The 24499-nt window shown below is 35.0% G+C and overlaps 3 protein-coding genes across 6 annotated transcripts; 1 reads left to right on the forward strand and 2 right to left on the reverse strand.

The window, feature by feature from the left end:
* Positions 1–1771: 1771 nt before the first annotated feature.
* LOC120279088 (WEB family protein At5g55860) lies at positions 1772–6852 on the reverse strand. 3 transcript variants are annotated; one of them, XM_039285945.1, is made up of 4 exons: positions 6628–6852; positions 4948–5177; positions 2467–4233; positions 1772–2254 (listed from the first exon to the last, which is right to left on the reverse strand). In XM_039285945.1, the coding sequence occupies exons 2-4, from the start codon at positions 5116–5118 to the stop codon at positions 2072–2074; spliced, it is 2121 nt and encodes a 706-aa protein (XP_039141879.1). In that variant the 5' UTR covers positions 5119–5177; positions 6628–6852; the 3' UTR covers positions 1772–2071. The 3 variants fall into 3 exon arrangements, with proteins under 3 accessions (XP_039141879.1, XP_039141880.1, XP_039141877.1); XM_039285946.1 differs by having other exon boundaries at positions 4948–5136; positions 6609–6852; XM_039285943.1 differs by having other exon boundaries at positions 6609–6852.
* Positions 6853–14556: 7704 nt separating this feature from the next.
* Positions 14557–17755, forward strand: LOC120278434 (transmembrane emp24 domain-containing protein p24beta2). 2 transcript variants are annotated; one of them, XM_039285228.1, is made up of 5 exons: positions 14557–14651; positions 15319–15519; positions 16497–16683; positions 16760–16867; positions 17387–17755. In XM_039285228.1, the coding sequence occupies exons 2-5, from the start codon at positions 15319–15321 to the stop codon at positions 17518–17520; spliced, it is 630 nt and encodes a 209-aa protein (XP_039141162.1). In that variant the 5' UTR covers positions 14557–14651; the 3' UTR covers positions 17521–17755. The 2 variants fall into 2 exon arrangements, with proteins under 2 accessions (XP_039141162.1, XP_039141163.1); XM_039285229.1 differs by having other exon boundaries at positions 14608–14682.
* A 1521-nt stretch (positions 17756–19276) lies between these two features.
* LOC120279311 (protein NOI4) lies at positions 19277–22680 on the reverse strand. The gene is made up of 3 exons (XM_039286225.1): positions 22561–22680; positions 19744–19941; positions 19277–19640 (listed from the first exon to the last, which is right to left on the reverse strand). Exons 1-3 carry the CDS (start codon positions 22564–22566, stop codon positions 19596–19598), a joined length of 249 nt encoding a protein of 82 aa, XP_039142159.1. The 5' UTR covers positions 22567–22680; the 3' UTR covers positions 19277–19595.
* Positions 22681–24499: the final 1819 nt, after the last annotated feature.

The raw sequence follows: 24499 nt of genomic DNA on the forward strand, positions 1-24499 counted from the left end.
CAATGAAATGGGGATCAAGGAGCGTTTTTTATTTCTTTGCTTTTATATCCATATAAAATCTAAAATTTAATATTTAATATTTTATTAGTCAAATTTACTTTTACATCCTTATAAAAAAAATAATTTTTTACACCCTTATTTGTCAAATTAATTATTTAAAAAAAAACACAACAATATATAATTAGTTGGTTTTTAATTATATATATATGTAAACATGTAAAATTTTCTTTATTTAGTTTGCAGGAGTAATTTTACAAATATTAGAGTATAATTTTTTTTATTACATTTTTATTAATTGATGACATTTAATATGGTCTCCGTTCTTTTACAGCAGTTTAAAATATAATAAAAATCTCAGATTCAAAATTTCAAAAGTACAGTAATATTAATATTATAATAATAAAGTTCCATTTGATACTCATTTTCCAAACCACAACATTTATTTATTTATTATTATTTAAAAAAAAACAATATTTATTCAACTCTTTTTATGGAGACAGTTTTGAAAGGGTCCCATGCTGACTTTATATAACATATATAAATAAATAAATATATATATATATATATATATTGGACATATAAGTAAATGACAAATGGCAAATATATATGCAACAATATATTCAACAAATTAAATTGATTGATCCTCAGTCCCATCCCTTGCACGACAAGTTTATTAACTTGCTTTATGAGATTTATTTTTATTTTTTACTTTTATTTTTTTAAAATATGAACAAATTAACAAATTTGAACCCTCAACTTTTAAATTCAAAATATTTATTTTCATACAAAAATAAATGAATATGCAATTATGACACAATCTTATACTTCAGACTTGGCTTAGCTAAGCCAAAGTCCGAGCTCGGATCAGTTCGGCTTGGCTTAAGTTAGATTCGAGCGCAAAGGAACAACCTTGAGCTCAGCTATTTGTGTTAAATATTGCCAACCAAATCCCCCATTAAAAATTAAATTGCATGTAATAGGTTAAAAAATTTACAACATCCTACATTTATATATATATATATATATAACCATTTATCAATATTAAATTAACACAATACATGAATATAATATCAAAGTTTACCAAAAAAGAGTTCACATTTGGTCATTTATTAATCAAACAAAATAAAGCAAGTCAAACACAAGAGTTTGACTTACAGCTTGGCTCATTTGACAACCCTATTAACTGGACCCAACATTGTCATGTAACTAAAATAAATAAACATATAAAGGTATTTAATCTTTTTTATCTGTCATGATTAATTGAATCTTACCAAATCTTATGCACAAAAAAACTTAATTATTTCACAAAATTTTATAAAAAATTAATTATTTTTCTAAAATTACTCCTAATTTATATCTTTATATTTCTCTATTATATTTATTTCCAACAAAAGAATTAAATTGAGTGTTAGAGATAATTTTAAAAAAATAAAATAATAATAAATACTTTTTTATATTAGAAAATGACAGATAAAAAGAAACATGGATTTGTGACAGATAAAAAAAGAACCCAGAAGGAGTACATGATTGTATATCTTTAAACAGGTAATAAAAAGCCAACCATAATGAAAGCACTATATTAAAGCATCATACCATGGAGGAAACAAAGGCTTGGACCATCAAATGATTCAGATGGCACTATCATAAGAGAAAACCAAAGAGCCATTCAAATGTAAGGTCCTTGTCCAACCGGTATACTATCATTCACTCAGACATCCAATCAAACAATTGAAACATTTGCTGAAAGCCCTGGCAATAATCTAATGGCAACTTGCGAAAAAGAGATCAAAGGTAGCCATTGAAAATGATTCAAATGTCACCATTAGCATGTTCTATATTTTGTGGTAGTAACGCAATTCCACTTGAAAATTAACCAGATCTACGTTTTCATTATACACCTAACATATGTACTTAGAAAACTAGATGGATCATAGCTGCCATGCATCAAAAAGAGTACGCGTAGCTTTTGTCCATTTTCACAAATACAAAAATTCAGAAAAGATCGTACCTCTGGATGTTTACTTCCAAGACCTTACTTTCGATTCTTTGGTCTCATTAACTTCATTTCCTTTCATGAATCCTTCTTTAAATTCAGAGAAGAAACTTTGGCTCTTGTTATTACCTGAGGATTCCTCGCCCCTCTTTCCTCATCGGTTATGATTGTTGACAAAGATTGTTGGTGACCATCAGGCACTGTGCTTGCTCCGGAACTCCCTGTCCACATTGCTTTCTTGCCTTTCTTGACCTCTACGCCCTGCATAGCCAATCAATTGTATTACAAAATGGTTTCTAACATAATTTCTTCAGACATTTATTTTACTGTATCACAACATGCAATGTCATCAGCTAAAGCAATGGATTTGGACTAATCCTCAAAATCTAATGTTGTAATAAAAAAGAAAAATAGATAGTAAATGTCGGCATTCAGAAATCAAATTTAGCAGTTATAGCGGAAAGATTTCATACATGCTTCTCATTGGGAAGATAGGATGGTGATCCAACGTCTGAATGGCTCTTCTTCCTATGAAATATTCCACTCAGGCTTGGCAGAAGTATCTTCTTTGAGGCATGAGATTTGTGGGCCTTTCGGGTCTCATCAGTCTTCTCCTGGATAGGAATGTCCCTTGGCCTTGGTGGTGATGCTTCTGTGGACATCTGGGTCTCAGTTAGTATCCGAGATGCAGTCTCTGCAGCGCGCTTTTGTTCCTTCTCACGCCACCTCCTCAACTCTCCCTCAACAGCCTTCTTTGCAGCCTCAGACATTTCAGCCCTTTTAAGAGCCTCTTCTGTAGCTGTTTCCACTTCTTTTGTTTCCTTTCTGATCGCCTCCAATCGTGTGACAGCCTCATTTTCACTAGCCCTCACAGCCTCCACTTGAGCCACGGCAGCGGCCACCTTCATTTCAGCCAATTTCTCAGATTCCTCCACCTTTCGGCTTAAAGATTCATATTCCTCTGCAGATATTGTGATATTGGCACCAGAATCAGAAGTTGATGCTCTAGCTGCATTTGTTCTCTCTGAGAGAACCTTAATTTGATCGAGTGCTTTAACCTCTGCTGCTTTCGCCTCTTCTGCTTCCTTCAAAGCTAACTGTAGCTTCCTCTCGGTATCCTCTAGTGCAATATGGGCTGCATCTGCTTCATTTCTTAGCTCTTCAGCATTCTTCAACATTGCTTCTCCTTCTCGTTGGGCATTTTCAGATTCAATGGATAGCTGTTGCAGAGCTGATACCAACTCATCTGATGCCAATGTTGTTTTAGATTCAGTAGCCATGGCTGCCTCAAGCTCAGCTTTGCATTTTCGAAGCTTAACATGAAGGCTCCCAATAATAGATTCAACTTCAGCATCTTTCTGTTTCAGCTCAGAATGATCCTTCTGTACAGCTTCCAATTCCAGCTTCAGAGAATCCACCAAGTTCTGAAGGGAACTCTCTTCTTCTGCTATTTTCTGCAACATCTCCTTAGCACCATCAAGCTCCATGGTCACATCTGAGATGTGCTCCAAATCTGAAGCCTTGCCAGACTCTAACTCTTTCTGAACACCTTCAATCTCAGCAGTGGTTTCCGTTAGCTTTGCTTCAAGCCGGTTATAGAGTTCAGGATCAAACTCTTTCTTCAGAGATGTCAATTTCTGCAGTGTTTCTTCAAGTGATTGCTTTTGAGACTGCCGGCTAGAATCTTTCTCTGAAATAATCTTAAATTCCTCTTGTTGGGCTTGTTCAGTAGCAAGTTTAACATGCACGAGAGATTCTTGCGCGTCTGCAATTTCCTTAGAAAACTGAGCTACCTTCTCTTTGTTAGCTTCAATCAAATGCTTGGCTTCAGTTTCTTGATTTAAGGCAAACATTTTTGCATCAATAGACATATCAAAGTCCTTTCTCATTAGTCTAAGCTCCTGCTTTGCAGCATCAAGCTCTGCATTGGCCACAGCATACTGTTCCCTTGAACTGTTCAATTCTTGTTTCCAGGAACCATCCTGGCCAGTGCGTTCACCAGAGCTCACTAATTCAAGTTGCTTGGTTTGATTCTTTGCCTCTTCTGTTGATTTCAATGCAGACTCTTTGGATTCATTGATGATATTCAGCTTTTGGGTTAGCTCATCTACTGTTCTTTTAGCAATATCCAACTCAACAAGCGCTTGAGACTTTGTTGTTTCTGCAGTACTTAGTTGTTCCTTGAGCTTATTTAGCTCCTTTTGTGCTAAATGAAGTTCTGTCTCCTTTGCTAATGTTCTCTGTGGCATTGTAAAAGAAGACTTGAGGCAAAATCTAAACAAGTGAGAATAGCTTAGTACACAAATACCTCACATTAAACATTCCGAGTTAGAAATGCCAAAAGCATGAGTAGATGTTAATAAAAATTTATTCAAAATCTCCAGCTGACTTGAGCATGTCATGGCCAGCAAAAGCACAAAACATCCAACAAATATCACAAATGTTCAATAAAAATGGGAGAATTAACATGATATTATCAAAATTTACAAATGTGATCATTGTTTCAAAGGCATTGCAAACTTATTTTTGCATGATCATGCAGGACAAAATGGGGTTCCCCACATCAAGCATTTCCACGTTCCTCCTCCTACCCATATTTTTTGGTATATATTTAGAAGGGGTGTTCTCTGCTTTGATGAACCTTGAATTTGAACCAATATGCAGATTACTACATTTGCACATTGTAAGATTTTGTAGCGACCCTACTTTGCCTAGAGTAAATGTTGACCAAGCACCATATTTCCCATGCTATTATTCTCTTCAATTTCCAAATAAATAAAAAATCATCCATATAAACCAGTGCGTGAATTTGGTCAATCAAAATTAATGCCTAACATTACAAAATGAACCAGTGATTTTCATAGAAAATTATTCAAGAATTAAAAGTACTGATTATCAGCAAAAAAATGAAACGAGAGTATGAGTTTTACTGTTCTTCATGTAGAGTCAATTACCTCAGTTGGAGGGGTTTTTGCCTTCTTTGCAGCTAACTTATCTGTGGAAAATGCTACTTCACCAAATAAGCTCACAGCAGCCTTCACAGATTCAAAAGGAGCCCTTGTGTCAATCTCACCCACCTCCGCTTTTGGTGAATCAGTGGCATTTTGACGAGTTCTCATTCCCATCCTTCCCTTATCAAATTACTTGAGTCAACCAAAGGAATGAGAATTATTAATTCTTGGAGCTGATACAGACAAAAATGAGATAAGTCACTTCATAGAAGTAAAGATAAAAGAAACAAAACATGGAAAAAAGAAACCTGATGGATCAATTAATTCAGCATAAAAATCATATATAAAATCGGTCAAACATTAAGAAAACTCTTTATTCTCAGTTCTATATTTAGCATTAAAGATATCTAAAATGCACACCTTTAATGTTGCCATGCTAGCCATTGGGCAAAGCATACTTATTTAGCTTAATTTTTCATGTGCAGGTAAAGCCCAAATTTTACATATACACAACATCAGAAACCTAATCAAATCACACCAAAAAAATACAAAGCTAATATTTCATTTTATTCAAAGTCATGCCTAATAACTACAAGGATCAAACTTCCGGCTCAGAAGTGACTGCCAAACTTGAGTCCAAGCACACACTGAAGTTCGAATGAAGGGTCTTATTTGCAGATGAACCCTAGAAGTCTTTACCACCCATAAGCCTTACTGAATCAACAGTCAAAAGGCCTAATTACTTCTGCATCATTCATCCACCACCATGATCATAAACCTCAAATGAAATTATTTGTCACAATTTTAACTAACTGATAAACAGAGGAAAACGTTATTAACTAGTTCTTCTGCAACCTGGGCTTTACGTGATAGACCAGATACATGGCGTGTCACAGGAAAGAGTACCCAAATAAAATAAAATGAAAGACATGAGAATTTGATCTATAACAACTGAGTCAATGACAGTAACACAACCAACCACAAATGCAACAAATAGAATGGATTTCTAGCAATAACCATGCTTCCCAGGTTACATACAAATAAGTATATTATGACATTACCTTCATACATCAGCAAAAAATCAATAAGAAATGTCAACCCTTGAATCAAAATAAATAAATGAACAATGTACTCACAGGTCAAACTATAAAAGCATATGACATTGAACTTCCTTTTTTGGGCAATTTCATCAGATTTTGTCAGAAAAAAATAAGAATAAACAGTCCACACAAAATTTAAATCACCTCTATCATTTATCATCACTTACATAGAATAATGAAAAAAAATCCAATCCAAAACCAACCCTTTGAATGCAATTACAATTATACCATAAAATCATTTCTTTTACACCGGCCTTAATCTACCCATCCTCGAAATGAACCAATTCAAACATAAACCAAAACCAAAACTCAAAAACAAGGCCAAATTGACTACGTTCACTCACTGCGAGACAAGCACAAGGATATCACCAAGCCCCTCACTTGGATCCAAATTTTATACCAAAACTTTCAAAATAAATCCAAAATTCTTTCAATCATAGAATCAATTCCATCTAAAATATCAAAATTCACTAATTTTACTTATACCATCATAAATCTCACAAGAAGAATTCACTCAAACCATCCAAAAAGAAACAAAAAACAAGAAATGACAAATAAATTCACCTCCAAAATCAAAACGAACCCGGAGAAAGCTTCATTCAAGCCCTAGATTCCATCCACCGCGAGCTCCGGATCAATCCCATCACCCAACCATCAAAAACATCACATAATCCAAGGAAATACACCACCAAAACGAGCCAAACGAGAGATCCAAACCCTAGAAATCACCACGAATTCGATTCCAAATCCAAGATCGAGCTCTTCGAATTTTGTTTCTTTCTCTTCTTTTTTTAAAAAAAAATCTTTTTTTTTTTGCTTTCCCAAATTTAAAGCGCAGGTTGCGGGACCCACAGTGCGGGTTTATAGGAAAACGTTATGAACTAGTTCTTCCGCAGGACTAAATTATTAACCTTGCACCGCTTACGTGGCAAATAATTATTGGTTTTATCTGCAGAGCATGCAGCTAATTGAAATTCAACACGTACAATGATTTGGTTTTCCAAATTTGTCTTGAATGGCCGAAAGTTAGAGAGAGATAAAAGAAGAGTTGCCACGTCAGCAATTAATAGAGAGAGAGATGGTGAATGATTGCCGGTGTGCCTTCCAATCTGAGCCCATTGTTTTCCTCGAGATGAGATGTTGTTGATCCCGAGGCAATTTGCCACCTGGATTTATTTATTTTTTTAAATATATCTAAACTCCTTTTTTTTGTGTTTTGTTTTTATCAATACTCTTTCTTTCTGGTTTAATTTTTTGAATAATCACTAAAGTTTAGTAAAATTACAATTTGCTCACTTAAGTTTGATTTGTTTCTAAATAATCACTGAAGTTACTAATTATTTCAAATACCAGTCACCGAACGATTATTGGCTTCATTAATTGACGTGAGCACGATTTTTTTAAACGTTGATTGAACTTTTTACTAACGTCCAGTATCGGTAATTAAAGCTCAGTAATCATTCGGTGATCGTCATTTAAAAATAATTAGTAAGTTTAGTGATTATTTGGAAACAAATCAAACTTGAGTGAGCAAACTGCAATTTTACAAAACTTTAGTTTTAATGTGAAATTATGAAAATTTTTATATAAAATTCACAATTTTTTTAATTAATATTTTTATCAAAAATAAATATTTCGAATTATAATAAATTTACATTAATATTATTTTAATTAAATTATTTTTAAAATATTTAACACCTTGGTTTTTTAAGATGAAGTACTGATAGTTCTATAAAAATACAACGTTTAGAATGTGATAAGCTTCGAAAGCTTATCTTAAGATTTTAATTTTAATTTATTTTAAAATTTTAATTTATTGACATAATTAGATCACTGTAATGGTTTGCTCACATTATTAATATATGTAATAATAATAATAATAATGAATAAAAAAATATATGTAATCTTGTATGCGCATTTAATTGTGTGACTTATTTATGAAGTAATAATATTTAAGTTGTAATTTAAAATAAATGGCAATTTTTTTAGATTAAATAATCAATTAATTTAAAAAACACATAAAAACAAATTTTTATTTTCTAATTAAACAAGGTTTATATATATTTTTAAAAAAACCAAACACTTGTTATTGCCATATTATTTATTTTCCAATTTTTTTTATTTTTTCCCAAAAATAAATTTCTAATAATTATACCACAAATTAATATTTATGGTCGTGTAATTAATTATAAATGAAATTAAAAAAAGGGAAAATTACTGTTCACCCCTCGTAATTTTCAAAACTTCCCAAAAACCCCCTCCAACTTTTGCACACCCCGGACAGCCCTCCGTTATATTTTACATTTCTTTTAACCCCCCGCCGGTAAGTTGAAGTGGGTCCACGATATGAAATTCCTTTTTTGCCCTTGCAAAAGGTGGGAAAAATGGCGTCCAATCATAACTTTCTGTACGATAGTTTTTAATTTTTTGCTCCTCGCTTGCTTTTTCTCAAACAAAGTTTTAGAGGGCTCATATCTTGTTTCTTCTTGTTCTTGTTCTTGTTCTTGCTTCTTCTTCTTCTTCTTCTTCTTCTTCTTCTTTTTTTCTTCTTCTCATTTGGTAGTATTCAATTTTAGCTCTTCCCGATTAAATTATGGAGAGTTTTTTTGTGCTATTGCTAGATACAACGGGGAGGGACGAGTGCTAATGTTCACTGCTACCGACTTCTTGGGAATCGGTGTTAGCTGAAATATGTGAGCGATGGGGTCTCGATATTTCCGTCGTCGTGGGTGAAGTTTATCACACCCGATGGACATAAAAGCAGTATGTCTCATATAAAACGAGGTTGACTTCCAGCAGCATGTGTCACGTGCACTCCATCTTCAAATGTTCCGTTGTTGATCTTGTTGTTGGGAGCAGATGATGTGGCATCGTATCCTCATCGAAAAACGAGTTCTTCTCGTTGTAAGTTTCTTCTCGCTTTATGTTTATATAGTTGTAGAAGTTAATTATTGTTTATTATCCCCGTCACTCGCTTTACATTTATCAAGTTTCCATTTAAACACTATTGTCTCCGATTAACTTATTAACTTATTATTTAACTTTTTGTTTTTAACGTTTAAGATTTATGTTTATCGTTTAAATATTTTTGTGTCTATGTTTAAATATTGATCGTGTTCGCTTTAAACTAAAAGTGTTGGCGAGGGAATTCGAATCTGGCGGTACATTGCTCCACATCATGGCGAGCCTGAGGGTGTGGTATGCCTTCCTTCCTCATCCGATCAAGTCGAAGTGTTGTCGTTGGATATTGACAGATGTTTTAAAGGCGTTGAACATTTCGAGACGCACTTAGGAATTTTGCAATCAAAAAGGAATTTTGACTTCAAATTCTCAAGAACGAGAAACACCCGGGCGATCGTGGAAGGAAGCTTCGACTTCAAAAATGGCGTATAAGGAAGCTATATTCCCCATACCGGACAAACGACAGCCGATGGATGAAAAATCGCGAATCGCGCTTACGCACCGCCGTGACGAGAAGGCAACCCGGGTGTCCTGGACGAAAGAGGATCGAGTCGTAGCGTCCCGAGGTCCGCAAGTTACGCTGTAGCCATCAGCCACGCTTTCGAGTCACAATCGCAGATCGTGGAATGAATCATGTCACGACTAGACATTGTGTATATACTTCTTATTATTGTTTAAATATTGAACTTTATATTTAAATATATCTCTTACGTTTTAAATATTTTATTCTCTGTTTAACTGTTATTTTTATCGTTTAAAATAAATTTGTATCCGCTTAAAATGTACAACGGGATGGTGCTAGCGGTTCCCCAAGCGTAATTAATACATGCTCGGTTCCCCAAGCGTTTCCACTCCCGTCGCACATAAAAATCGGAACATTACATTAAGTAATAAGGATATTTTAAACAGAAAATATTAAGTATATTTTTGTTGTAATTACATTGATATTATTAAATAATAAGGATATTTTAAACAGAAAATATTAAATTTAAACAGAGAAACCTAAACTTAAACAGAGAAAACGAAAGTTAAAGGGCAAAAGTTATCATTATACAGTTAAAATGAATGTTGATATTAGCCAATAATGAAAATGAAAATGAAACAGAACCCTACCCGATAATGTACCCTGCGGACTACAATATCATCCAACAAGAACAGAACCTCAAAACGAAACAGAATGAATTTAATTGAATTTAGATACATGTACATTTACATTGACAAAATTTGTCATGTTCTTCGGAAAAAATGAATTGAATTTAAACTGGTTTACATTTGAAACTATTACACCTATACAATGACTATGACCCCGCTTGCGTACACTCCCCTCTGGTTCGTTTTACACAGTAAAACGGAGTTTAAACAATTACATTGATATTTACACAATGAACTATATACTTAAACACTGAAAGTGTATGTTAAACAATGAATCTGGATTATTAAAGAAAGAATCGTGTATACAAATATAGAAAGAATGACTAAGAACCCGCTTGCGAAGACTCCCCTCTGGCTGTGATGCCGGCTGCCCTCCCCTCCCTAAGTATGCGGGAAACATACCTTAATCGCAGATAAGGGACGCTCAGCTCATGCTGTACCAGTAGCTTCTCACCGCAGTGAGTAACCGCTCGATAAACCGCATGAGCATAGACGCTGCGATCGACACTTCCTTTTTTCTGTCGTGGGGCTTCAGTGTCGTGAACAAGCGGGTACTTTGCGGTCGCCGACTCGCCCAACTCCATGTCGATACGTAGGTCGAATAGGTTCCACTGTCGAGATATACAAGTTCATATTAGAATGCTCGATTATTTACGAACACTATTACACAAACACAAATTATTAAAGCACTTACCATTTCTAGCTGCTTTTTATCAGTATTCTTCGCTGGCATGAAGAATAATGCCTGATTCTTGTTTTTCATTGTCAAGGACGACGACATGGAAGTGGCCACTCATAATTATCCGGGAGGATGACGATGTCCACTTCATGCAAGTTGCGCACGGCATCTCCAATCATAGCCATCGTGGATTCATGTGCGCCGTCGCCTCGCTTTGACATGAACAAGGCCGGTGCCGTGTGATGGAGGCGCGCCTCTTATAACGAGTACGGGCACTCACGCTCATCGCCTTTTGCAAGATACATACGAACGCGCTCCATCACATCGCTCGCGACCATCTCCTTCCCCTCAAGCGTGTCGAATAGATTGGCCCGTGTGGTCGACAGAGTCATTCTTCCACACGACAGGCTCGTGGTTGAACGGAACAAAGACATGTAAACAATGTTGTAAGTATAAAAATTAAACGTTAAAAGTATAAACTTTAAATTCTATATTGAATGTTTAAACAGTATCAGTAATATTTAAAAGGGTATCACTTATAAGTTAAATGTTATCTCAGAATTTTTAAACGTTAACGCTCCTACTTAAATGGTAACTAAAAACAGCTTTAAACAATATCATAAAAAAACTTCAAACTTACTTGTCCATAGGGCGATTGAGGAAGATCCTTATCAACTCCTCGTCAGACTTATTGAGGCGCCGATCAGCAACGTATTTTTTTCTTCTGAATGAAGACTTTCCGAAGTTCTTCTACTTTTTATCGCTTCCTTTAATCGGGGGCACGACTAGCAGACATCAACGGGAGACACTTCCTTACATGCTTCTTGTTCTTGTGGGATTGTGTCCGCTCGATGCGGCACGGTCAGCCGTTGGTTCCACCGTGAATTCCACTTCGCTGAGGATAGACTCAACGACCTTCTCAACCGTGAGTTCCACGGCAGCAACATCAATGGGAGACACAACGTTGTCTGGTTGTTCTTCTTCATGGATTGTGTCCATCTTTGATGCCGCACTGTCAGGCGCCGGTCCCACCGTATGCATGATGTCGCCAACAGCGAGTCGACGATCTTTTCCACCGCGGCAAACTCGGGCGCCATCTTCAATCTCCTCCACCGTGATGGGCATGTCATCAACGTTAACAACATCGACCGCCGATGGTGCTGCTGCCGATGGTCTTTCGCTATTATTTCATCGTCGACCGCACGGGTGGAGACGGAGGCATTATTGTTTTTCCTCTTTTTGCAAGCTTCTTGAATGAGGCCGTCTTTGAAGGGCCACCCCGATGATGTCCTCGCTGTCGAACTCCGACGCGTATCCGTCCCGGGTGCTTCATTTGTTTGAAGGGAAGCGCAGTCGATCGTGATCGTGACCGCCTTCCAATGCCTCCACCCGAGCGACAAGCCGAGGGAACTCGGTCATCAAAATCTGCAAGCCTCGCATGAGAGTTGCAGTGACATCCTCGCCTAGTCGCGGCAGGGAGCCGCCACGTTGAGGGGCGACACGGTCGGGGGAAGCCACGGTCGGGCGGGGTGGGGAGGGCTTCTCCGCCTCGACGAATGCGTTTTGGCCCGAAGCGGGGAGAACGGCGTCCCAGTCAGCGCAAGGAAGAGGTTGCCTCTCATCTTGCCTTTGAGCAAGCGGTTCCCGGGAGCAATAGCATCCGACCGACGGTTGGCTGAACAAATACTTCTTCATCAAAGATTCGCGGAACCATCTCGAGAAACTAGCATGTGTAAAAGCAAACAATCTTAGCGAAATTATTTAGTTTAAACAATTAAAAACTATATTTACACATGTAACTCATGATATTTAAACGTTATAACCTATTGTGTTAAACAAGAAACAAACAAATTAAACATTAAACTAAAAAGTTTAAACGGTAGTTGAACAAAGTTAAACGGTAAGTTATAATGTTAAACGATAGATGAATAACGTTAAACGGTAAATGATATGGTTAAACGTTAACGCCTCACGCTAAACAAAAATATTTTTTTGAATTATTACCTCTTTTCCTTCGAGAGATGACAAACTCGTCTCTATCGTCGCTTGCTTCCCGTGAAGTATTTTTCACCGTAGACAAAGATCCTTGGGATCTCGCAGAACGGACTTTCTTTCCGGTTCCCGGCCACTCAGAAAACCCGAGATGTTAAGCGCCACCGGCAACCCCTTAACATACCCGGTGTTGGTCTTCTTCCCCGCAGATCTAGATTGCACTCGGGTAGCGGCTTGTGGTATGTCCTCCATAAGCCACTTGTGCGTCGCTTGCGCCCATGCGTAGCGCCCCATTCCAGGTAGATCATCGACATAATCAATGATCCAGTTAGGAACCGAGCAGGAGGTATTTGGGAAGAGGATTGTACCCGTGAGGTACACCATCGCAGGTTTGGCAAAATTCTCCTCTTCTCCCTCCTCGTCCCAACGAAGTCTTTGAAGAGTGCTCCCTCGATGGAGTCTCCGTGTCTCTCGTGACGCCTTCGATAAATACCTCTCTCGAAAAGTCGACCGTGTTTTTCTTCTTCCCAAACACGATCGCCTCCCCATCGCAACGCGAGCCAAGAACGATTGCCACATCTTCAGGGCCCGAAAGTCGCGATGCTTTCCCGATCCCCGAATTTATCGGTGCGGTTATCGTATCTCCAGCGAGAGAGTCAAGAAGGGCCCGCTCTTGGTATACGACTTCCAACTCGATGAAATGCTCGTGAACTGTGTCCTTCGGATGATCTCCCAAAGTGTCGAGGGATCATGTGAACTTTCAATTCGACCCACGGTCTCCACTACCGTGTCAAGTAGCATCGCCCATTAACTAGATCGACCGCCATAATCACAAGCTCGCGACAATAACAAAGACATTGTTAAGCGGAAATGTAATTTGTTAAACGGTAGAACACTCGCTCTTAAACACCGATATCATTTTTTTAAGTAGTGACGTATACTATTAAACAGAGATACAAATAATTAAACGGAGACGTAATTAACTTTAAACTAGAAAGCTCATTGTTTAAACGGAGACCTCATTTTTTTACAATCGCAACCATATCAACCGAAAGGGTAAACGTAGATTATAAACATTACACAAAAGCACAACAATCGGAAAACCATTTCGATCGATACATAGATCGAAAAATGTAAAACAAAACAAAAAAACCCTAGCCGAGACATCTCCCTCGCAGACTAACAAAAACCCTCACCGATTAATCCCTCCGAAAGCTTCAATGTCTTCCAACAAAAAAACAAAATCACAAACCAAAACCGAAAAATGTCTCTTCGTAATGTAATAGTTAACAAAAACCATAATGAATACCTTAGACTCGCAGTGACTGAAATCGCCGAATACTTGCACGGGACTTCTTCTTCGAGACGCGTGGAAAGGGAAGAGTCGCTGGGAAGAGAAGAGCTCGAGACGCGAGTTGAGCTGAGTCATGAGTTGAGAGAAGACAAGCATCTGTAATGCTTTAAGAAAAACCCACCCACTTTCTCTCACACCGAAATGGGACTGCAGCTACGACTTCTCGCAAGGGCATTTTCGTCCATAAAATTTTTAAATACACTCCGCTTTAATCTGCTACGTCATTTTTGGGGGTTTCAAAATCATGGAGTTGAAAAGGAAGGGGTTTTTGGGTATTCCGAAACTATGGGGGTTTGTTTGGCAATTTGACAAAGTTGTAGGGTTTTTTTGGCAATTTTCACTTAAAAAAATGATGAAAAATGAGAAATTAAAATGGGGTAATTAGTCAATGAAACAAAGCTTTGAGGTGGTTGAGTGCTGCTTTAAAAGCAGCGAAACTCTCTGCGATTGATCGAGGGGAGAAGAAAAGGTGAGATTTTTTGTTGTTCAATCGGGAAAAGGTTTGATTTTGTTGCAATTCTCTCATTTTTAGCATCGATCCTTTGCTATAGTGACAAGATCTGAAGGTTGAATGAGTTTTATCTTTTGATTTTTGAAGGATTGATCTTTGTTTTTCGATGATTTGGTGATCTGATTTTTTATGAATTTGTTTCTGTTTTTGTTGGGGGATTGGGGGATCTGAGATTTGGATCGGTTTGGATGATGTGTTGTCCTAAAAATGAATGCGATTTTTAGGGTTTAGATTGGGTGTTTGGTGTTCGTTCTTTATAGTTCTTCATCTAGGGTTTTTCTTTGGTTGATAAATCTTTGATTTTGGTTTTACTGCATATCATTGTTTTGGAATTTCCTGTATAAATAGCTTCAATTCGCAATTCCTGTGTAAATTTGAACTAGTTTTGGTTTGGATCAGCGTCATGATTTGTTTGATAAATTTATTGTTTTTATACATTGTATGCTTCTTTCACTTGATTCTTTCACTTGATAGATTTATTATTTTTATATATTGTATTCTAATTTACTTCCTAATTCTGAATTTCATGTTTTTAGTTGTATTTCGCTCTATTCAAGCAGCTATGAAAATTTGTATATTGATTTGATGTCACTAATGGCTTGCATTTATTGTTTGTCTTTGATAGATGAAGGGAATTGCACCGATAGTCATCGTTCTTAGCCTTCTTTTAAGTCTTAGATGTACCATTGGGCTTCGGTTTGTTATAGACAGGGAAGAATGCCTTTCTCATTCTGTTCCATATGAGGGAGACACAGTTCATGTATCATTTGTTGTGATAAAAGCTGATTCTCCGTGGCATTTTGGCGATGAAGGAGTTGATCTTGTGGTATGTCTTTTGCGTCTCTCTCAAAATTTAACATTTTGGTTTGATTGGTTGTTGTTTAATTCATTATGTTAACCCTTGAGTTTTGAGAAGGCTTAAATTTTTACATTGATAGACTTGCTTGCTCTTTATCTTGTTTGAATCAATTCTCTGGATATGTTTGTTTTCTTTATCATAATTTATGTTTTCTCAGTTATATTTACTGCTAGCATATTCCTTACGTCCAAATTTAATGTCGCTTGATCCAAATATTGATGAATGCCCTTGTTTATTTCTTTTATTAGTTTTCCTTTCCTTGAAATAACCTAGCATAAGAGTGGCCGCATACTTGAAGTTCTTGATTTATTTCTCAACCATATAAGTTCAATAGCCTCATAGAACACCTTTATCTTTATTTGTTGTTATCGTATAATGTTCTGGGAGAATTCTCATTGAAGATCATTTCATGGTTGCGTTACCGATGTAGAAAAGAGAAATTGGTTTGTGGATTGTATTTGTAATGTTATTTATCCCCTCCTATTTGACTTTTACTCATTAATTGAGATCTATCTGCCGCTCCTAAAATAATCAGTAGTCTTCAAACTTTCCTGTTGAAAGAATAAGCAAGGGAAATTTTTCTTTAACTAAATTTGGTTGACAACCATGATTCTCTTTCACAAAAAACATAAGTCCTTTTTGTTTGAGTGATACATGAAGTTAACTCTTAAGTTTTTGGAATACTGTCTTGTTCGTTTTATCTTCTCTTTTAGGGAATTCTTGCAAATGGCTGTAGTTCTGTTTTTTTGCTCTATTTAATACCAATTAATCATCTAATAAAAAATTGTGGTAGAAAATTATTTCAATTCTTTTTTGCTTATTTGTGTTGCTAGTTGAAGCCTTAAAGGAATGACTAGTAGACAAGGATATGCATAAACTGGCAACTTGTATTTCAGATATTGTCTATGACCGGCACCGGTCTCATGTAAGTTTGAAATTATCAGGTAAAAGGGCCCTCTGGTGAACAAATTCATGACTCACGCGATAAGTCGAGTGAAAAGTTTGAGTTCGTGGTTCATAAAAGTGGGGTTCACAAGTTCTGTTTTACAAACAAGTCCCCTTACCATGAAACTATTGACTTTGATGTTCACATCGGCCATTTCACATACTTTGACCAACATGCAAAAGATGGTAAGAGCATCAAATTTCTTGCTTTGCTTGTTTAATGAAAATAGTTTTTTTCTGATTGCGTCTGGTTTACCCGCAGAGCACTTTGCACCGTTGCTAGAACAAATAGCGAGGTTGGATGATGCTCTTTACAACATTCAATTTGAGCAACACTGGTTGGAGGCTCAAACTGATCGTCAAGCGATAAGTGCGTTTCTTTTTAGTCCTTAATGTTGAAGTAGTTTTTTAAGCACACTTGGTCCGGGAAGTTGCCAGCCTAATCAGTGATCAAATACTAATCCTGTATAATGCATCATGATATTTCATAGTGTTGAATTATATATATATGTGTGTGTATGTATATACTTATATACACTTAAGGACAGCAAACAATTTTAGGTTTCAGTATTCATGTTAAGTGATATGTAGTTGATAAAAGAGGATTGTAAAAGAGAGATGGATTTAAAAAGTGTTTAACAGAAGCTTTACGTAATGATATCTCTATTCTTGGTTTATCTAGTTCTCAAGTGTTAAGTGTTTGATAGAACAACGTGGAAGTGAAAAATTCTATAACCGATTTCAAACAGTTGGGACTGATGGCTTTCGTTATTGTTACAGTTATATTTATGTTAAGTGAACTTTTGGACTGGAAATTTAAACCTTTGGTTTATGATATCAATGTTGGTGCTTGATTTACTAATCAGCTGATGATTACGGTGTTTTGCAGTTAACGAACAGATGAGCAGGAGGACGATCCACAAAGCGATGTTTGAATCAGCAGCGCTGATCGGAGTCAGTATTCTCCAAGTTGTCCTCTTACGTCGCCTTTTTGAGCGGAAACTTGGTACTTCAAGAGTATAATAAGCTGATCAGTTCATATAGAGATCGGATATGGTTCGTCGTTCTTCTTGTAGTTCTTTTTAGCTTCCGGCTAATCTTTGTCGGTGTACCATGGAATGAATATTAACATGACTGTTGTTTGTTCATCCTTTTTCGGAACCTTTGAAACTGATGATTTATCTGGCAATTTGAAGAGCTTTAGAATCATTGTTGTAAGATGATAGCCATCTGTTCTCTCAAATTGTTTATTGCTGTCTCTTTGGAAGCATATTTGTTTTTGATTTTTTTATATAATTAGTCTGTTTATTTTACTGACATTTGAATTTCTTTCCTTTAAACGAGGAAAGGTAATTAATATTACACCTTTGTAAAAATAATATTTACTTATTAAACTCTTATTTTTGACTTTTTCTTTTTTTAAGGTAATATTTGTTTTTTTGTTTAGTTTGAGGAATTTTAAAATACCAAAATAAAACTAAATATTTCAATGAATGTATTTGGACTTACGTTTAAATTGGGCGTAAGTTAAAATTTCAGCAGTTAAAAATCCTTAGGTGATGTGTATATATATATATTTACATACACTTATGTATACATATATACATATATACAAAAATATATACACATACACATGCATAATATACACATAAATATACTTATATACATATATATATATATATAAACATACATAAGTATTTTTACATATGCATGCATACATAATATACATATGCATATATACAAACACATACATATACGCATATGCATGTATATAAATGCATATATACACATATATACATATACATATATATACTCATATACATATATGCATATATACACGTGTTTTTCAATTCCTGATTTACAAATTTTTCCCAACAAATATAAAATCTTATAATACTGTAATTCCAGTTATATTCAACCAAGCAAAAGATTTGACTGCATTGTATTTTGAGAACCAAATATTTTCAATTACATTAGTAATTGAAAATCCACTGTATTTAAAATTACATCCAACCAAACGCCCTGTAAAAAATTACTTAACAGATGCAACCACCTTAAAAAAGTTGCTTAACAGAATTTGCATGGGTTTTAAAGTGACAATACAAAAGAAAATAAGAGAGATGACAAAACCAGAAGGAATGAGATAAATGGCAAAAAGCAAAAATATATTTTTATAAAAAGAAAAAAATTAATGGTAGGGTTTTAATGATCATCAAAAATTTTATGAGGGTTTTAAAAGAGCTTTTGACTTTTCTCAAAGCTTTTATTAGTCATATGCAACATTCCAAGGGATTTCCTTTCCCATTTTCTTTATAAGATGCATGCAAAGGTAAAGGTTCACAAGTAGGGCTGCAAATGAGCAGCACTGCTCATTTTTATCATAAATAAGCTTCTTTCAAGCCGAGCTTAAAGTGAGCTCGAACTTAATTTTGCTAGTTCAAGCATACAATTTGAGCTCAAACCAATAGCTAATTCTATCAAGCCAAACTCAAACACGGCAAAGCTCAACTCGGCTCGATTAATCTCACATAAAAGGTCTAAATGAACAAGGACCAAAAACTTTAGAATAAAATATATAAATATCCACTCAATTATTAAAAAAAAAATACTATTTAAATCACCGAATTTTTAAAAAATTCAATAATTCAATTGGACCACTCCAAAATTGCAGTTATCCACGTTCAGCAAAAACATAATAAAACAAATATATGTATGAATTCATTAAACACTAAAAAAACAGAGAAAAAATAAAAGCAGGAATTCAAAGAACAGAAAAATATAGCAAAGAAAACAAGCAACCAAACTCAGATTCTGTTTTATATCAACAAGTATATGACAGATATAATATGACAGAGATATACATAGTAGATAAACTACAAACCAACCCCCTTTTCATTTCAAACTCTTTTTCTTTCATTTTGTTTTTTTAACTTTTTAAGGACACTCCCTTTCACCTTCCCTCTTAGAACACCACCTTCAGCAGACTCAAGGAAAATGCCAGCAGAAACTGAAGGCTTTTTCCTCTGGAAAATATCAGGAAAACCGAAAGCACATAAAACAGTAAATATTTCATACAGATTTCGATCGAGTTTTGAGCACTAAGACTCTGCAGGACCAGATTGAATGCAGCAAAGCCATTTTTTCTGCAGAAGTTATAGTTCAACAAAGGTTATGATCTTAACATTGATCTTCTTCAGTCAATACAATTTAGATGATTCAGTGATAACAAGAAGTTGGAGAACTTACAGCACCGGGTTTGGTAACACTACCATAAGTCCCTTGTTTTAAGGATTGGTCCTCTTTACCAGGAGACTCAGGTCCTCGGCTGTTCCCACCTGTTTTTTTCTCATCTCTAGCTTTGTTAAAGATCACAGTGAACCCTTCCGCGGAAGCAGGGTCATTGACATCCCACTCACCAAACTTTGGAAGTGGTCGACCCTTTTCCTGGTAAACCGACAATAGATTTCTCATAATGATGCAAGTCATTATAATTTTGTTTACTTTTTTCAATTTATAAAGAGGGAATCTCAACTGAACTAATAATTAACTCAACCACCAAAACCACTAAAACTAACTCGAGAATAATTCAAACATGATGTCAGATCATCTGGAAGAAAAAAGTTCAAATGTTGACAATAAACTTAAGAATGCACCACAGCTGGAGAATGCTGTCATGCATTATGTCAAAAACTGGCAAAGCGCATTCTCATCGGCGACAACTATCATGCCAGGTGCATCACACTTTGCCAAGGATGGAAAGTAGATACCAGATCAATAAACAATTCTAATCATGACTGTTTCCATTACAAAGGAAGAAATTAAAAATACATAACTACGAGCATTTCTTAACAGCAAATAGAAGCATGCTCAAAAGAATAAAAATAGTGTTCTGGTTTTTAATGTGACAAGATATTCATGTACTTAACTTGCAACAGTAACAACATGAAACTGTGTCAAAGACTTTGCAGTTCAGCTATGTTGATATGCATATCAAATTTATCATAGGATGATAGGAAAGCTTTGCCTTTTAGAATCTTTTAATTATTATACTTGGTATGATCATAAGTCTCCAGATAGCATGCATTCAGACAATAAACCATTTTTGTTCTTTTGATAGTATATGTACCTAATAAACACCCTAGAACATCAACCTGCATCCTTTAGAGTTTAAAACCTTGCCATCCATTTAAAAAAAAAAGAGCATGTTATCACTTCACTAATCATACAATACAAAAAGGACAGCAGGGAATAACTATAGGTCACGCTTATAACTCAAAAAGAAAGAAATATACTTCTTAAATCACATTATTAAATTCCTCACATGTTCCAAATACAATTCTCAACAAGGAAAATTCTCAAGAACTGGCCACCAAACATTGATAGTTTAACAAATTAACATCTACAAAACTTTTGCTGATTATTTAATTTCATCTTGCTCACAAGAACAATTGAATAGAAAAGGAATTTAGAAACATGGAAAGGTGAATAACACGAAACACAATTTGCTCATGGATACATCATTGATCATTTCTATCTTGCTTTTGCAATTAAATATCATAAAAGGGTGTAAATGATAGGTCAACCTTTAACAACACCCAGCATCATGTTTAAAATGGGTGAGCATTCAAGATGGCAGTGCAGTCTTGCAATGTAATAGCATTAGTTAAAGTCCAAGTTCTTCTTAAATTAAAATAAGTGTCAGGCAACAATACATACATCTATGATTAAGGCAGCAAGGCATGAAATCACAGAAGGCACAACAATTATGTCGTTAACTACCATAGTGATAGAAAGAGAATTATAAAACTTGAAAATAGTACTGTCTTTCCTCAAACTTACATAAAGCTCTTTAAATAACAAAAAAAGGGCTTTATTTTGTTACCACTCAAAGGTTTTGCTTAAAAGAATCTACTAGACTTAGTCCCAAAGTACTCAAATTGCACCATAGTTAAAGTGGTAAAGATGGTAATCAAAATTTTTTGGCCAAAAACAAAATTAAGTAAGAGTAGGAAACCATCAATAGCTTGTTGGTTCAACAAACTCAACAACTTCTTACCAAAAATCAAATATTTAATCTTATGTATCCCTTGTTCCACTCTACGAGATTCCTAATCATGTAAATCCTCTCTTAGATCATCAGTTAAATTTACATATACTCCTGTCTTGGAATTACTAATCATTTATTCATGTCAAATTGTTTCATCTACTACTATTTGCTGATAGGCATATCAGAACACCTAGTCCTACTGATACTGATCCATGTTGCTAACATCAATGCCAAAGAAAGAGCACAGTATTATATGGATGCCAATCCTACAGTATTGAAACCATTGTGTAGCAATTACTCACTATGCCCAAACAAATGTGGTTTAGAGGGTCTAGTTCCCATTAACACTACATACAAAAAATCCATACTTCAGAAACATACAAAATTTCTCACAAAGATGATCTCTTGAGCAGATGATAAGCATCATCTACTTCTAATATGATCCTTTCAAAACCCTAATAGCCCATTAGGTGAAAACCAACATGACATAAAAATCCAACCATTAATGATAGCCTTCAAGCCGATTTAAACATATCAATGAGGATTCAGCCAAGACATTCAAGAAGGATCATCAAGAGAAAAACATGATCACAATAACATTCCAAAGTCTATGGATACAACTCATTCTCATACTATAAACTTGGCACACCAACTGAAATCAAGATAGGAAAAGAAAAATAGTACTAAGGGTCATCCCCAAATCGAATCAGAGGTAAACAACACGAAGGCGACAAGGATCAACAATCACCCCCAAAAACACTCCAAAATCTCCATGAAATAATCACAAATTCCACCCCAAAAATCAAACTTTTGCACAAAAAGTAAAACAAAAATCAATTCCAAGAGAAATCATCACAAAAACCACAATTATCTATAAACAGCAACATCAAAAAACCTCAAATCCAGCACCAAAACCCTATTAAATCAACCAATCCCACTCCACAGCATCAAACTAAAAATCAAACCATAAAAACTACAAAAATTCATCAAATTCAACAAGAAAATAAAGCTCTTACCGACATGAATCCTTGCAAGCAACGACGACGATGCGATTCGCGAAAGAGAAACGAAAGAGACAGAGGAAAAGTTCGATTCTTTTCTTCTTCTTTTTTTGGGTGGGTTTTAAAAAAAATGGTTTTAATAGAAGGTGATATTTATAGTTTATAGGGGGTTTTTTTGAAGAAGTGGACGCATATGAGCTGTGACTAACGGAAAGTAACGGCAACGTTAGCTTTGACGTCATAACTAACGGCAACGGATTTAGGGTTCTGTTAGAAAAGTAGGCTCGGAGACCTTAACTCCACCCACATCAGACCCGGAAAACCAGACCGGTCAAATGAATCCGATATAAAAAATATATTTTTTTATTATATTATTAAGATTGAAATCAAATATTAATTTATTTTAATTTTTACATTTTAATTATTTGTGCTTAAAAAGTTTTATTATTCAATTTATTATATTAATGTCACAATCAGAAAAAAAATAAAAACATTAATATATTTTTTACATATTTTATATCATTAATATTAATGTTTAACATTTTATACAAAAATATAGTTTTGATTTTTTTAAATTTCATTTATCAAAATTTATAAAATAGATTTATATTTTAGAATATATATATATGTGTGTGTGTGTGTGTGTGTGTGTGTGTGTGTGTGTGTGTGTGTCAACTTATATATTTCACAAAAATATGTTAAAAGAGCAAATTTTTCCAGATTACTTTAATTGAGAAAATGATTTTTAATATATATATATATATATATATTACCTAAAAGATTCTTAATTTTTCAATAAAAATAAATGAAAAAAAATTCATGCCATATGTATTTTTTTTTTAATGAGATAGTGGACAATACATATATCAAGGTTGATTTAAAAGCATAATTATCAGACCCGGACCGGTTGACCCGGTGACCCGGAGCTTCAATCGATCCGGGTCTTTAATTAGACCGGTTATGCAATCAACCCGTTTTGACCCGGTGGTTAGACCGCTTGACTCGGCAGTCAGACCGATTGACTTGGCGGTCAAACCAGTTGACCCGGCGATTAGACCAATTGACTCAGTTTGATTTGTAATTTCAATTTTGAACTTTGGTTATATATTAGATTGAGTTTGGTTTAATATTTTGATGATGAATTTAAACTTTTATTGTGAATTAGTTGATGTTTGAACTTTGACATATTGTTATGTGTTAGTATTATGTGAAGTTTGAGCTTTTTTTTCCCCTTTTCTATTGCTTCCAAATCAAAGATTAACAATTGTTTTGTATTTTTTTTCCATCAAATTATTTATTTGATAACTAATAATTCATGGATATTATTATTATTATTATTATTATGATATATCACTATATAATTTAAAACTAATTTATAATTTTAAAAATAATATTTTAAAATATTTTTATTAATCCAGTATTGACCCAAATGACCCGACGGTTGAACTAATTGACCAGTGACCCAGAGCCTTGACCGGGTTAATGCCCGGGCCGGGTCTGATAACTATGTTTAAAAGTGTGGAATTATTACCTGGTAGGATACAAACATCATATACACAGGAGAGCCTTGTATCAATAGACTAAAAATTACTTGACCATAACTATACATATATATATATTTTTTTCTATGGACGAAATATGATAAATTCGTGTCAAATACTGCATAGACATGAAGTAAAATTCAACAAATACTTGTCTTGTCTTGTATAGATTTTGGGTTCAATCTCAAGTCATCTCTAAAATAAACATTTACACGAAAAACTTGTTAATTGGTGTAAATATACATAAGTTTCTAGAGGGGTTTACATTCAAATTGTATATATATATATATATATATATAAAGAAAAATAGGAGTGGACTCATTGAGCCGTGACGGAACGGAACGGAGACGGAAGGAGACAGGTTGGAGAAGGAGGGTGGGGCCCGCGCGCCGACGGGTTTGAAAAAGGAGTTG

The sequence above is a fragment of the Dioscorea cayenensis genome, chromosome 16, assembly GCF_009730915.1.
Source record: "Dioscorea cayenensis subsp. rotundata cultivar TDr96_F1 chromosome 16, TDr96_F1_v2_PseudoChromosome.rev07_lg8_w22 25.fasta, whole genome shotgun sequence".
Classification (NCBI taxonomy): Eukaryota; Viridiplantae; Streptophyta; class Magnoliopsida; order Dioscoreales; family Dioscoreaceae; genus Dioscorea; species Dioscorea cayenensis.